This window comes from Acanthochromis polyacanthus, chromosome 14, assembly GCF_021347895.1.
Source record: "Acanthochromis polyacanthus isolate Apoly-LR-REF ecotype Palm Island chromosome 14, KAUST_Apoly_ChrSc, whole genome shotgun sequence".
Taxonomy (NCBI): Eukaryota; Metazoa; Chordata; class Actinopteri; family Pomacentridae; genus Acanthochromis; species Acanthochromis polyacanthus.
In genome coordinates, this window is record NC_067126.1 from 36,557,209 (window position 1) to 36,572,768 (window position 15,560).

Here is a 15,560-nt window from a genome sequence, read left to right on the forward strand (position 1 = left end):
AGGGACCATGCACTTAAGATCGAACACATCTGTTGTCTTGCATCGAGCCTGCAGCAGGGGTGTCCAACATGAGGCCCGTGGGCCAAAACCGGTCCTCCAGAGGGTCCAATCCGTCCCTCGAAGTGTAAAAATTCCAGAGAAGACATTAACTGCAGATTGTAAATTAGTAAAAATATAAATTTAAAATAATTTGCAGACTATGACAAGTTGTTTTGATCATAAAGTAAAATACTAGATTTTTCAATGTTCTTTTGTTGTTTTGTGTCTCATTTTTTGGATTATTTTGTTGTGTTTTTGTTGTTTTTTTGTTTGACTTTTGTCGTTCCTCATGTTTTTATCATTTTGTGTTTCATCTTTGTCTTGCTTGGGTTGTTTGTCTATTTTTCTGTCATTTTGTTTCTTGTTTTTGTCATTTTTTGTCTCTCTTTTGTCGTTTGTCCATTTTTTGCAACTTTAGTCGAATTTAGTTTTTTCGTGTCGTTTGTCTCATTTGTTATTTTGTTTCTCACTTTTGTCATTTTGTGTCTCATTTTTGTAATATTTTGTCTTGTTTTTTTGTCTTTTTTTCCTGACTGTTGTTTGTCTCATGTTTGTCATTTTGTTTCTCATTTTTTGTAACTTTTGTTGAATTTTGTCTTTTTGTTTTGTTTCATGTCGTTTGTCTCATTTTTGTCATTTTGTGTCTCGTTTTTTGTTAGATTTTGTCTTGTTTTTGTTGTTTTTTTGTCTTTTTTTGTTTTGATCATACAGGAAAAATCCTATATGGTTCATTTCCAGATAGCTGTGACTAAATGTTGTGTTCCTTTGGAGACACTCTGATCTGGAAGTTGTAATGTGCAAAGAGTCATTTTATTTTGAAAATCCTAATGAAAATCAAGTAAACAGGTCTAAGTGTGTGTGTGTGCTGTAATCCTTGCTGGTGACTTCAGTACCTCCAGGACTTTAATCTCATGACTGTTGACAGACTTTAGGAGTGTGAAATGACGCGTTTCTACTGTTTGTTCTCCAGGAATCAAAGAATCCCATGTTGACCCTGAATGCAACACGTCACATGACACACACCTCGCCTCAGGATGAACACTTTGGTCCAGAACAACAACTCAACAACTACTGACAGGGCTGACATGGAATTGACCAGTCACAGTGCCGCTCCTCACAATTGGCTCAGACATTCGTATCCCACTCAGGATGAATCAGAAGAACTTTGAGATCCGTTTTCCTCCAATAAGTCAAAATTTTACTTTGATTTATGACAGAATACTAGGGTCAAGGAAACTGCATGATTTTTTGCATCACAGTTGACATTTTTGCTGTTTTCAGGCCTAAAATCAACATGGCCAACTATAACCAAACACCACATGGCATTTTTACACAAAGATTCTTCTAAATATTATTTACACAACTGAGTGAAATTAAAAGTTATTGATAAAGATATTGTAGTAAACCTGTTGACTTCTTTATATTAAATAACTCAGAAAGCCTTGGAGTCTGGCCAGTCTGTTCTTCAGGAGGAAATGACATCATGTGGAGCAGGTCATGTGATCTGGAATTAACACACTTCCTTGAGGCATTTTTGTAACGGGGAACTTAGTTGAAAATGATTTCTTGGACACAGATAAAATTTATTTTCCATATAAAATTTGATATATTGCCAAAAAGAAATGACTATCTCAACTTACTAAAAAGAACACAATCAAAACTACTTCTGAATAAACTCATTTTATTATTGTTTATTAATTAGAAGGTGGTTGGTATTAAATTGGGACGGTTATTTAGTTGACATTTTAGTGATATCCAGTCAGTTTTATTAATAAGTGCAAAAAGTAGTAAACATGCTAAGATAAGACGTCGACCCTGGTGAATATCACATCTAACAAACATCATCAGTTTGAGCAAGCAGATATCCCATACTTCAACTCCATAATGTGGATTTTCAGCTGAAGACCAGAATCGACTCCGTTCCAATTCCTGAAGCATCAGCTGGAGTTTAAAAGGGAAAACACCGAATAAGCTCTGCAGATTAAAACATTTTACCACTGAAGTTACTCACTGGAAGCAGAAAGTATTGGATCTCATCGCAATAATAAAATTTCACAAATAAGTCAGACAATTAGCAGCCAAATAAGTGATATTTTCACACAGTAATCTTGATGTAAAATCCGGAATCTTCTTTGTCGACAACTAAAAAAGAACAAATACAGTTTATTCTGAGACGAGATAGTGACCTTTAAAGTGTCGGAAGACCGATAACAACTATATTTGTCGCAAATACAAATGGAAAAACTCTTGATTGTGAACAGAATCTCTGTGACGAATGCGGCTGTTCATAACATACTTCCAACACTTAATAAATCAGTCATTTACATGGTCAAACACTGTTTGTTGTGCACATTTGTGTCTGGGAATTAAAGTCTAACAGCATTAATCAGAGGTCAAATGTCAAACTAACCACTTCTTCCTCTCTGCTGGTGTTGCATGTAAATACCCCGGTTACCAAGGCGACCGCAGGGAGAGCAGGGAGGGCGGTGTTGGTACCCGTTGCCCTTGACGACAGGTGCAGGCCAGCGTTGTGCGTCCGCCTCTTCCTCTTCCCATCCTCGTAGGAAGTTCGTCTCAGTCAAGGTCTCTCCTGTTTGAGGACATCAAAATAAAAGCACTGCCTGCTGACCTCCTGTCATAATAAGAGCTCAGCCCTTCACCTTTCAGTCAGTGAGAAAATCAACATCCTGGACAAGCTGAAACACAAACACACACTCCCACTGCTCTGCCTTCCTGCCTCCCACACACAACTTCTCCTCCGCCTCGGCTTCCTTCTGATTCAACACAAGAAAGACGGACACTGATGTATTTTTACACCCCAAAACCTCCTCTTTATGAAGAGGATAGACAGAAATGAAACCACTACTAAGTCTAAAATCAATCATTTGCTGACTAAAAGCTAAAATGAATTCTTTTGGGTACAGAAGATTGTAACAGTGTTAAACATCGTTAGTATACCATCTCTCCTCAGGTTGAATTAGGATAAATCATTTCCCAGGAAACAATTTGCCATTGAATTTGCCATATGTCATAATAAAAACTCACTTCCTTCCAACCTAATTACAGAAATGTTTTGGCATTTAGGGAATTATTATTAAGACTTTCACATTTTAGCTCAGTATAAAGGCAGGAAATGGCAAACTGAAGCATCTATCAACACCTCTACAACTCACCAATTACCACAATATTAGCTTAATTTGAGCACATAAATGGAAAAACAGTCTTTTATTCTGAAGGATTTGTGTTTGGGTCTTTACATATTTTGGTCTTATTTTACTATTTTTGCTTCATACATTTATTTTACAGATTTAGTTACTTTTCTTTAAGAGCTAACAGACATAACATGTGAATAGCTTCAAGAACATAAAAATCGGATTCATACTCCCAAGAGTGTTAATAGAAATTAGCTCCACATGAATAAATAGAACCTGTGTTGCATAATACACTAATATCTTTTTGTCTGCTTCTTCACTACCAACCATCCAATAAATGCAAAATATGCCAGGAAATGAATAAAATTAGCTTTACCGCCCTGTTTTTATTGTTTTTAGTCATTTTTGGAAGCCTTCTAAGCCATCCTAGATGTTCATATTTAGGTCACGTTATTCGGTAGCCGTAAAGAACATACACATGCATAACAGACGCCTGTGTTCAGCACAAGACCATTGTGTTTGTGGGTACATCTATATTAAATGGTGCCGTGATTTCTTCCATGAATTTTTTCAAGATTTCATTTCTTGGAAATGATATGACTGAGCAGCCTTGGAGGAGGACTGAGCTCTACTACGTAGTTCTATTGGTCGTGCTAACTTTGCACTCTCTACTTCTGTTGTACGTGGATAAATCTGCAGCATAATAAAGTCTGTGGTTACTGTCCGAGTCAGACTACAAATTTAATACGAATCTAAGGTTTTTTTACTTGCTAAAACTGCAAGGAGTTGGTTCTAGTTGCCTCGATTCGCAATGTTTTATGCTACTCCTTGTTCCCCACGAATCTCAGCAACGAAGAAAGGTAGCATCACCCGTAAACACATTAATATTAAACAGACTGAAATAGACCCTAATCATCCCCTTAACGTGATGTTTGCTCGGTTGTTTTCCCGACAACATCTCCACTGTTCATTCATCGCTCTCAGACAACGAGGAAGTCTCTCCAACCAGCTGACAGCTGCACTCGGACTGTGTGTGAATGCGTGCACGTCTCCATGGCAACCAGCTTCCAGAAACCCCATCCTGATGTTTGTTTTCCCAGCTAAAATAAACAAACAGGAAGTGAGACGAGAATGGCAGGAATGGGACGTCCTGTGAGGGGAGAGCGGTGGTGTCGGTTCAGCCAATCAGAGACAAGACATGCAGTGAGGTCATGTGATGTCAGCTGAGCGCCATCGGAGGGAAACTCAGCTGGTTTTTATTCAGAACAGAACACCATACAAGCTGCAGAGCATTCTCTGTTTACTGTAATGAAGGCTTTGACTCCTCATCGTGGCTGATGTTGTTTTCACTGCGGTTGCCAGTAGCGATGTTTACATCAGGAGCAGCTGCCATAACTCGAGGCATCACCACAGCAACGCAGACCCACAATGCCTCTGGAGTCAAACAGCTGTTCTGTCCAGGGGCGAGAGACCTAGAAAAAGACGAGAGAGAGAGAGAGACAGACGGGCTCATGACGACTAAATTAGTTATCGGACATTTTAAAGTTCCCTTTAAGTTCAGACAACACATACTGATACATGACGTTTATTATCTGCAGTGCTCCCAGAGTGTCTATAATCTAATAAATATAATTATTATCCAACAGTTTATTACATTTCTTGTTACTTTTTTCACCTCACATTTTTCTTTTTACACCATCCTTAATGCTTTGTCCACACAGCTAACCCAACATTTAGGCTAAGGTATAACAGGTGCTGTTTTAAATGTACGATATACTAACAGTGACTTCACTCAAATAAAAGATAAATGTACAAATAACAAGCAGCAGGAAGGATGATTCAGTCAGCAGATGGATCTTGTCTCAGGAACAGATGAATCTTGTTCCAGGTGATTCAGAAATGACGCAGTTTGCACGACAGGTAAAATGTGATTTAATCTGTGGGTTAGGAAAGTAAAAAACAACTTTTAAAGAAAGAGGAGAAAACAGTTCAAAGAAACAGGAAAGTGAATTTAATAAAAACATCATAATATGTCTGGTTCTCTTTGGCTTTTCTGGCTTTACTGTGTGTAAAAGTGAGTCTAGATCCTGGAAAACTGCTGCCTAGCTGATGTCTATCAGCTCCGTTAACGCCTGAAAGAAGCTCAATATAAGCAACAGCATAATTTAATATAAAATGAGATGAATGTACTCCTGCAAGCAAATGTGGTTGTTGCAGAAATACATTCAGGGAGGTGAAACATACAAAACAGAATCACTATGAAGCTGCAAAAAGATGTCGAAATAACAAGGAACTAAAAAAAATAGTCTATGTTGTATTAAAAAAACACTTTTACATTCTCATCATGATCTGTAGGAATGTATGAGGTGATTATTTGTGCGTTTTTGTTCATGAATATGTTAAAAGTTAACTAAACATTAGAGGAAAAATGGTCCTATTTGAGGAATGTAGTTGATTTATTATTAATAGGACGTGTCTTTATTAAATGATAAAGGATAAACTATACTTTCTGTTTTATTAAAAGCTCTGTTTTAAAATCAAAATAGAAATGAAAAGCTTACTAGTTCCACGAAATAAGCTGACAGAAGTGGAACGCAGACAGACGGACAAACACAGAGGTCAGATGTGAAATATGAATCAGGACGTACAGAATGTGTGTGTGTGTGAATACCATGACTAATTAAAGTTTAAATCTGTACTTCCTGTCCGCCGTTCCCATGGTGACCGTGGGAGAGACTGTTTGATTGTACAGCGACGCACAAATACACACAAATGTACGGAGACAGAGCGAGCAGATGTGAATTCATGCAGCGCAGTGACAGCATTTAGGTCTTTGTTGATGTTCCTGCAGAGAAGCGCAGCAATTTTCTGGTTTAATTGTGCGATAAAAAAACCAGGACAGGAAACGGTGAAGCACACAGAAGAGTTTGTTGTGGGTGTTTCGCTTCTATTGTTCTTTTTTGTCCCAGATCTGACAAAGCTAAGTGTGTTAATGATTTAGTGGCTAACACACACACACACACAGTGCAGCGTTTGCTTGTTGGACAGCAGAATGGAGCTCTGTTGTCACATCTGCAGCTCTCTGCAGTTTGCTTCGTACGGAGGCTGGAGGTGATTCCCCCGTCGGGAGGTCAGAGGTCAGAGGTCGGAGCTGCACCTCCTTCTATGAAGTCTGAAAGCGTAAACTTGAGCCTCAGCGTGACTCGAGTTTGTGTTGGAAACAAAGAACGCTTCTTATCGGAGCTATAAACTGAACTCAGTGAGGTAATTGTGCTAAAAGTGGTTTGTGTTTTTGTTGATTTGTTTGTTTGAGACGATAGATGGATGTATGGATAGATAGATAGATAGATAGATAGATAGATAGATAGATAGATAGATAGATAGATAGATAGATAGATAGATAGATAGATAGATAGATAGATAGATTTCTGTATTTTATGATCTCTGCGTCCCTCAGCTCATCTGTAACGCCGTCTCTTTGTGGCCTGGTGCTGAGCAGGTGGAGCACAGTGGGTTTTTAGAGGTTTATCATTTAAAAAACACCTTCTGGATTTGAAAACAGCACTCGTGAGAGAAGTGAGGGTGAATCGTCACTATAAAGGTGCAGCCAGATGTCAAAACAATGAGCTGAAATTCACTAAAAGAGCTTTAAAGTTGCTGGCATCACTTCTACTCTTTCTTCTGCTACCTTGATTATAGATGTTCAAACCCTCCGTACATCAACAACGTCACAGTAAATAAAAGGAAAATGTGAAAAATCACTAAAACACTCGAGACGTCTCTGCAGGAAGGGTTTCAGTGGGCGACGCCAGAAACACTTAAGACAAGAGTGTGTCTGTCTGCTGCCAATAAACTCCTGAAGAAGATGGAAAATAAACACTCAGTGTCTGTTCACTGGTAAACACAAGAAGCCAGGAGTGTTTCTGTGGTAATAATATAAGAAATATAAAGAACTACATCAGAAATATATAAAGATACAAACTGTCTGTCGTTTGGGTTTTCATTCAGATCAACAGCGCCATCTAGAGACGAACCATGATGGACAGCAGCACCCTCTCTAAAGACTTCAGGAAAACTCTCACCAACTACTGAAGGAAAAAATAAGAATCTTCAAGAAAGACGTTGGATTTCTGACTGGATTTAGGCATGATAAACCCTCCTGTTGTCCTGCAGGTGAAACTGACCTGTTTAAGGTTTGAAAATGTGGGAAAAAATATATTTTCACGGTGAAAACTTCCACATTTTCAAGATTTTTGGGAAATTTTTGAACATTTTTTGGTGGAAAAAAAGAAATGTTCAAAAAATGTTTCTTTAAGAATATTCAGACAAAAATCTACCAGAATCCAGCGAAATTCACTGGATTATGGTTGCTTTTTTTCTGAATGTTCTTAAAGAAAATATTAGAATTTTTACTGATATGTATGGAATCATTAGATATTTCTACACTTTTTTTGGAAGATTTTTATTCATTTTTGAAAATATTTACAATTTTTTATTTTTTTATTTTTTTATTTCTTGCCAAATTTGAGGATTTTTAAAAAAAAAAAAAAAAAAAACATTTCAGAGGAACTTTTAAGGAATTATTGGAATTTTCTTCCTGAAGATTTTTCACATTTTTATAAATTTGGGGATTTTTTTTGGCTGAATTTTTTTCAGACAAGGGAACAATATTTTTTTGGCCCATAAATGAAGACAACAGGAGGATGGATACGTGCAGACATGGAATGATACGGTGCTAAACAATAATAAAAAAAAATGGCAGAGTTAACAAAGATTTCCATCATTTGTGTTTTCCGGTTTTAGACCCTGGTGTTGTCGTCATGGAGACAGTGACCTGCAGATGGACAAGGTTAATGTCTTTGTGATGGAACATTTCCATTTACTGTTTTATACAAAGTTTTACTGCCTTTTAGATTTTTCCAGTGTTCTAAATAAAACTTCCAGAGCACAACTGAAGTTTGCCTCCTTTGTTTAAACGCCACACTAAAGGCTGACGCTGCAGGTGATAAATATGTGGTTCACTTACATTGTTTATCCAGTCCCACAGGAATAACATGCATAAATACTGCACACACAGTTTTTCTCCTTTATTGTTTCCTTGATTTTATTCCTTCGAGGATGCAGACCTCAAAATCAGCTGATATTTGTTCAATGGCCTAGTTACATATTGGTTTAACTTTTTTCACACAAAAAAGTGTTGCAGGAGAAGCATCATTTATGTTATTTTACCTGAACAGCAAGGTGAGGATTAAAGGTTTATAATAATAAGTGATAGGAAATAAACACCATTCATGCTGTGTTTTACCTCATAAACGTCATTTTTAACGGGCTGCTTGGTTCATTAGAGTAGAAATAGTTTCTCTTCCAATCCAATCCAATCCAACTTTATTTATAATGCACTTTACAAGACAACAGGTTTATTGACGGTGGAGCTTCAGATTGTGGTGGAGCTTCAGACTGTGGTGGAGATCAGTATCAGGACTCCTGTTGGTTCCTGGTTGGAGATGGCCGGCCATCTCTCAATGGTACAGAGTCCTTCAAAAAATCCTGGATCCAGACAGTGATCCGGATCACCTTCAAAATCTAATCGATTGTTACTTTTGCTCTTCCGGACATCCTGTAAAATTTTGGTGAAAATCTGTCCATGACTTTTTGAGTTATGCTGTTAACAGACAGACAGACAGACAGACAGACAGACAGACAGACAGACAGACAGACAGACAGACAGATGGCCTAGCGGAGGTATGCACTCTCCGAGTGCTTTTCTAGTTATTATAGTAATAATTAGAATTATTACAATTCTTAAAATTATTATACTGTTATTATTATTAACACTCATAATTATTATTATTATTTATAACTCCTATTAACAATAATAATTATAAATATTTCATGTTTGTATTATGATAATTTTTTTGCGGGACAATTTTATAAATTTTTATAAATAATTTTATTGATTGTTTAGAACAAAACAAGAACATTGAGGTCAATTGCATGCACACAGTGGTGTCAGAGTCATTGTAAAGAAGTGTATTATTATTATTATTATTATTAAATAATTGCCAATGATTTCAACACCACTGCATCCAATTTTTGACCTTATTCAAGATTCTAAATCTTGTTTTAATTTCTTGTATGCTCATGTGAAGTGATTGTTTTACAAGACTGCGCAATAACAACAAGAAATGACAGATAACTTAATTTAAAACAATTTGAAACAACTCAAAAATAATGAGGAGCAAGGAGTGACAGACTACACTTAGAAACAAGTAAAATATTTAAAACAGCTGTAAAAATAGCAGAATAGATGTCTTACTTTTGAACAAATAATATAATTTTCCAAGTAGATTATTGATTTTGTAGTTTTTCTAAAGACAGATATCTGCTCCTAATATTAAATAAAACATTTGTAGATAAGGTTTTCCAAACATCCTCTTGTGTTTGATCAATTTAAATGGCTGCAAATTGCGATTGTATTTATTTTGCCACCAATTCGAAGAAAGCAAAGAAGATTCAGCCTACATTTCCCATCAGCCCATTCACTGACTTCTCCGGAAGAAAACCTCCGCTTTTCCTTTTGCACATCCTCTTTCCGTCAGCGGAGTTTAGGTACGACAGCGACTTTCTGATTCCCTTCCTAAAATCCATTCAAAATCACGATTTTACTGGGTCATCCGCGTTAAATTAACATCTGTAAATGTGCAGCAAATTTATAAAAATCAGACCTGATTATTATTTTAACGGCAGACTTGTGTTTTTGTATTTTTTATGCGGTAATGTGTCGCTGCTCGGTGACATGGCGCACTAGTAGCGGTGTGTCAACAGCTAAAAGGCCGGCAGCCGCTGCACACAGGACGTTTTTGAGTTCAATGTGAGGGATTTAGAGAAGCCAGATATGATTTGAAAGAGTAAAGAAAGTCAAATATGACTGCTGGTTGCTGTGTGATGAACCTCAGACCGCTGCGAACCGTTCATTAACACAGTAACAGCGGCTAGCATGCTAGGCTAGGCTAATGTTAGCTAGCAACTTTTTGTCAGGCTCTTGAGAAATAAAAGTCATCTTCTGTAGCATTTCAGACCTTTATATGCTCGTAACATGTCCGTTTAAGGTTGTTGAATATAAAAATGTGTTGAAACAAACATCAGAGACTGTTAAACAAGCTAATATTCACATTTCAGACCAATTAATACTTGCTGATTATGCTAAAAGTCGTTTTCACTTGTCCGCTACAGACAGTTTTGTTCGTTAAAAGATGTTTTATGTAGGTAAAGAGCAGCTTGTGGGTCCAGGTTGTGTTGATTTGATCATTTATGTATGAAACAGTGCTGAGAGGTTCTGCTAGAAGAATGTCAGTGATTGATTTATCATGCTTAAAATGATGTGATGCTTGGAATTAAAGATACTTAAGTGCTTCTGAACATTATCTAACTTTATCATTTGTCATTGCAGTCATTTTACGTCATCATGAGTTGGTTTATGTCCTGTTGTTGTAGTTCTGAGTCTTTTTGGAGTAATTTGTGTCTCTTTATGGTCCTTTTTGTGCCGTTTACAATCGTGTCCGTTAGGGCAAATTTTATATTTTCTTGTGTCTGTCTGGAGTAATTTTGTGTCTTTTTCTGATCCTTTTGCACGTTGTCCTGACGGTTTGCATCTGTTAGAGGTCATTTGGTCTCTTGTTACTGTAGAGTTGTCTTGTTTGTGTCCATTAGAGGTGATTTTGTGTCTTCTTGTGGTAGTTTTCTATGGTTCTGGGTCCATTTAGAGGAATTTTGCATGTCTTTGTGGTGCTTTTTGCACGTTTTTAATCAACCGAAGTGCTACTTTTTACTAATTGTGTTGCAGTATTAAACAGAAGTTCAGTTTGTCCTTCTTAAATCATTTGTCGCTGTTGTTTGGTAATAAAAGTGTATGTTGAAGTGTCAATTTTAGATTTTTAACTCCAGCTGTCTATTGTTTCAGTACACGATGGGACGTGTGATCAGGGGACAGAGAAAAGGTGCGGGCTCCGTGTTCAAAGCCCACGTCAAGCACAGAAAAGGTGCTGCTAGACTCCGTCACGTCGACTTCGCTGAACGCCATGGTTACATCAAGGGGATTGTGAAGGTAACTCGTCAACTCCGACCCGTCGTGATCTCTCTGTTTTGCCGTAAAGCGGAGCGCTAACGTCGCTTTCCTGCCCCCTCAGGATATCATCCATGACCCCGGCCGTGGTGCTCCCCTGGCCAAAGTGGTCTTCCGTGACCCATACCGCTTCAAGAAGAGGACGGAGCTCTTCATCGCTGCTGAGGGCATCCACACTGGACAGTTCATCTACTGCGGCAAGAAGGGTAAGAGGCTGGACGGTGTATGCTAGCTGTCAGAGATGATTATGTTGTCTAAATCAGGAGGTTTTTTGTGCGTAACTTTCTAAATTTTGTGCACAAGTTGCTTGATCCTTAAGGGTTTCATTCCCAACTCTTCAGTACTGCCGTTATGCTTCACTCAAAACAGACAACAGCCGGGTTTTATTTTTGTCCTCCTGTCATCGGTTTGCAGCAGCATTAAATAAAAGTCACTCAATGAAAGCAGAGATCAGAGCACCTAAAAATGAAACGCTTCCTGAATCTTTGCTTGAATCTTTGAGTCGTTTTTCACCTTCACACACTCTTTATCTCCAACGTTGTGTGCAGTTAGGTTCTTCCTGCATCGCTCCAGCTGTCATTAAGAAGCTAAAGTTTAGGGAATAATCTTTTACCTGAAGCTTAAAGTTCTGTTTCAGTTGTGGACTCTGTGACATGTTTGGCTTCTTTATTAAAAGTTTTGTAGACTGAAAAGCGTGTCTTCGTTCCAGTTGAAATTGATTTATTGGGAAGCTTTTGACCCTGCCTTAAGGACAGTTTGAAGCAGAGTGTTTGAAGTTTTAATGGAACTCTCAGATCAGACGACTTTTCTAGCCTCAATGAAGTGACTGGAAGTTGATTCATACATGACATTAACTCGTTAAACTGGCAGCACATGATGGTTATGATGTCTGAGGAGAGCGTAGTAGTTCCGGCTGACTTTTAGAAACGATTGTAGGGGTTTCTTGGGGTCACTCGTGTTAATTCTGAATCCTGGGGCTCATCAGGATTTCAGCTTTATTTCTGAGCATTGCCGTATCGTTTAGTGGTATATTTAGCATCTTTCTGTTGGCTTGTTGAGCTCGTATACTGCGTCACATTTCTTCACAATGAGACTGTTAGATTACCGCTAACAGAGCAGCGATGGTGCTTGTTATGGGATGAAGCTGGGGTCATGTTGGGTTGAAGCGTCTGAAGCTCGTGTCTCATCGTCTTTCTCACAGCTCAGCTGAACATCGGTAACGTCCTGCCCGTCGGCACCATGCCTGAGGGAACCATCATCTGCTGCCTGGAGGAGAAGCCCGGAGACAGAGGCAAGCTGGCCCGAGCTTCTGGAAACTACGCCACTGTCATCTCCCACAACCCTGAGACCAAGAAGTCCAGAGTCAAGCTGCCCTCAGGCTCCAAGAAGGTCATCTCCTCAGCCAACAGAGCCGTCGTCGGTAGGAAGCCCTCACGTCTCCTCTCTGGTAGCTGGTGTCTGCTGGTAAAGAGGCTGATAGTTGATGTTCTGTGCTGCAGGTGTTGTTGCTGGTGGTGGTCGTATCGATAAGCCCATCCTGAAGGCTGGTCGTGCGTACCACAAGTACAAGGCCAAGAGGAACTGCTGGCCACGTGTCCGTGGTGTGGCCATGAACGTAAGTCAACCTGACTGGATGTTATCTGTGACGGTAAACGGGTAGAACAGCTCAGAGAACCAGGACAGACCAGAGCTAGTGGTCACCATGGGATGTCCAGGTAGTCCTCACGGTGTTCTCAAAGGAGGTGGAGGTCAGGACGAGTCTTCAGGGACTTATTTTTAGCTTCTCACAGCGACGAACAAAGCCACATTTCACATGAATCCGTGTTTCAGGTTTGTTGATTTCTGCTGCATCAACTCCTGTTAACTATTAGTTTGATATTTAAGCATAATTTTAGAGCTGTTTTAGGGGCTAGTCAAAGTTTTACATTCTTATACTCTAGAACGTATTGTAGTATTTTCATTAGGTATCATAAAGCAGCACTGCGTTAGCTTTTTAGGGGGAGTTACTTCAAAATTTGAGTGTGTTTATGAGAAGAAAAAAGGAAAAAAACCTCCCAAAATATAATATACGTGGTCTGTACAACCCAAATTTAGAAAAAAAACTGCAAAACAATATAATTATTTAGATATAAATAATAAAAACTAATAATTAAAAATGTCAAATATAATCTGTAAACACAAATATAGAAAAAAATTTGCAAAATTAGACATGAATAAAAACTAATAATTAAAAAATGCACTGTATATATGTATGTATATAATCTGTAAACCACAAATATAGAAAAAAAATAACATTTAGATATAAATAATAAACAATTTTTAAAAATATTCTGTTTAATTATTTGACACATAAGTGTTACCAGTACTGGAAGAAACGATGTCTCTACACACTAAATATTTAATAATTATTTTCCTTTTAAATGTCTTGTCTGCTCTGTGAAAACTGAGTCAGTTTCAGCTGCTCAGAATAGTGAAGAATTTTTCGTTTTTTACAGAATTTGTTCAGAGCAAGTGGTTATTTTTTTTGCAGATTGTTTCTTAGCTTAGATTTGGTTAATTTTCCAGACATTAACTGAACTTAACACAAGTCCAGCTGGTGGCTTCTGGGTGTTAGAGGTGGTTTTTCTATCTCCATGTATTGAGCTATTTTCCAGTAAAGTTTTTTTGGTTCCTTGTACCAAACATGCTGTCTGTTTCTCCTGCAGCCCGTCGAGCATCCCTTCGGTGGTGGTAACCATCAGCACATCGGCAAACCCTCAACAATCAGGAGGGACGCTCCTGCTGGTCGTAAGGTCGGTCTGATCGCTGCCCGTCGTACAGGCAGACTGCGTGGAACAAAGACTGTCCAGGAGAAGGAGAACTAGATCTGACTTTCTTGATAATAAAATATGTTCCAAAAGAATGTGCTCTCTGGATTTATTTCTGAGTAAAACATGCAGAGATGGAATAAGGAGCTAAAGCTGTGGTTCTACCAGTAACATGTGGTCTGACCATGTCATTAAAACAACACAACCTTATAGCAGACGGCCTCTAAACACTGTTCTAGAGCTAAAATGATTTTCTTTATTAGATGCTTTTAACCAAAGCGACTTTCATCTGAGAGTAAATATGACACAAAATGCCACAAAACCTATTCTTATTTTAACCCTGTAAAACCCAGATAATTGGCAAAAGTAACATTCATATATAAATAAAAAAACTAATTTAAAAATAAAAAAATTCTATAATCTGTAAATCCCAAATATAGGAAAAGTATATATTTATAAAAATCTTTAAAATCAAAATATATTTTAAAAATTCTATAAATGAAAACCAATAATTACAAAAACAAAAATTATATAGATATAAATAAAATCTGTAAAATCTAAATAGAAGAAAACTGGAAAAATATTTAGATATAAAGAACTAATAAAAAATGTACAAATATTCTATAATAAGGAAAAAATGCAAAAATATTTTTTTTAGAAAAAAACTCAAATACAAAAAATGTAATAAAAAAATTAAATCTATACATAGATACATATGCAATCAGCAAAAAGCCCAAACAATATTTATTTAGATAGAAATAATAAGAAAATAATAAAACTGATGTATTTTTGTAATTGGGTTTTAGACGGTTAAAGCAGGAATATCAGCTTTACAGTAGAAAGTTAGTTTATTTCAGATTATTGTGGCTCAAATTGTCGAGCCAGTTAAGAGATAATTGTAGAGAATAAAAGAAAAAGTTCTACATTACATGTTTAATCTGACATTTTAGTCATTTGGTTTAAATTTACTGGATTTCTCTTTTTAGCTCATTTACTGATGATCCTCAATAAAACAACTGTTTTGATTTTGGACTGTGACAACATTTTACTCAATATGAACATAAAAGCAGTCCAACAAGACGATGGAATAATATCTTAAACTCCATCATTTGTGTTTGATGATCTCCTGGTTTAGTTTTCACTATTTGGAGACAAAAGCTGGAAATAATTAACAGTAAAAGTTGCTGTTGTAGATGTTGTTGCAATAACCGCTTCAGAACACTAGGGGGAGCCTGACGTCTGTCCGAGGAGAATTACTGAACCGCAGCTTCACTTCACAGCAGACAGCCACAGGTGTATCTGATTACAACAGGTGTGCTGCATTCAGGCTCCAGGTAGAGGACAGGAACTGTGCCAAATTCAGCAAAACTTTTCCCCGTTCTTTTCCTGCTGTGACAAGTCAAGTTTTCTGCTGCATGAAAAAAGATCGAACTCGTTAGA

General features: G+C 37.5%; 1 protein-coding gene across 1 annotated transcript; it reads left to right on the forward strand.

Moving 5' to 3' along the window:
• The first annotated feature begins 9,727 nt into the window (after positions 1 to 9,727).
• Positions 9,728 to 14,215, forward strand: rpl8 (ribosomal protein L8). Its single transcript, XM_022188047.2, has 6 exons — positions 9,728 to 9,800; positions 11,152 to 11,295; positions 11,378 to 11,519; positions 12,515 to 12,733; positions 12,813 to 12,928; positions 14,019 to 14,215. Exons 2-6 carry the CDS (start codon positions 11,158 to 11,160, stop codon positions 14,175 to 14,177), a joined length of 774 nt encoding a protein of 257 aa, XP_022043739.1. The 5' UTR covers positions 9,728 to 9,800; positions 11,152 to 11,157; the 3' UTR covers positions 14,178 to 14,215.
• Positions 14,216 to 15,560: the final 1,345 nt, after the last annotated feature.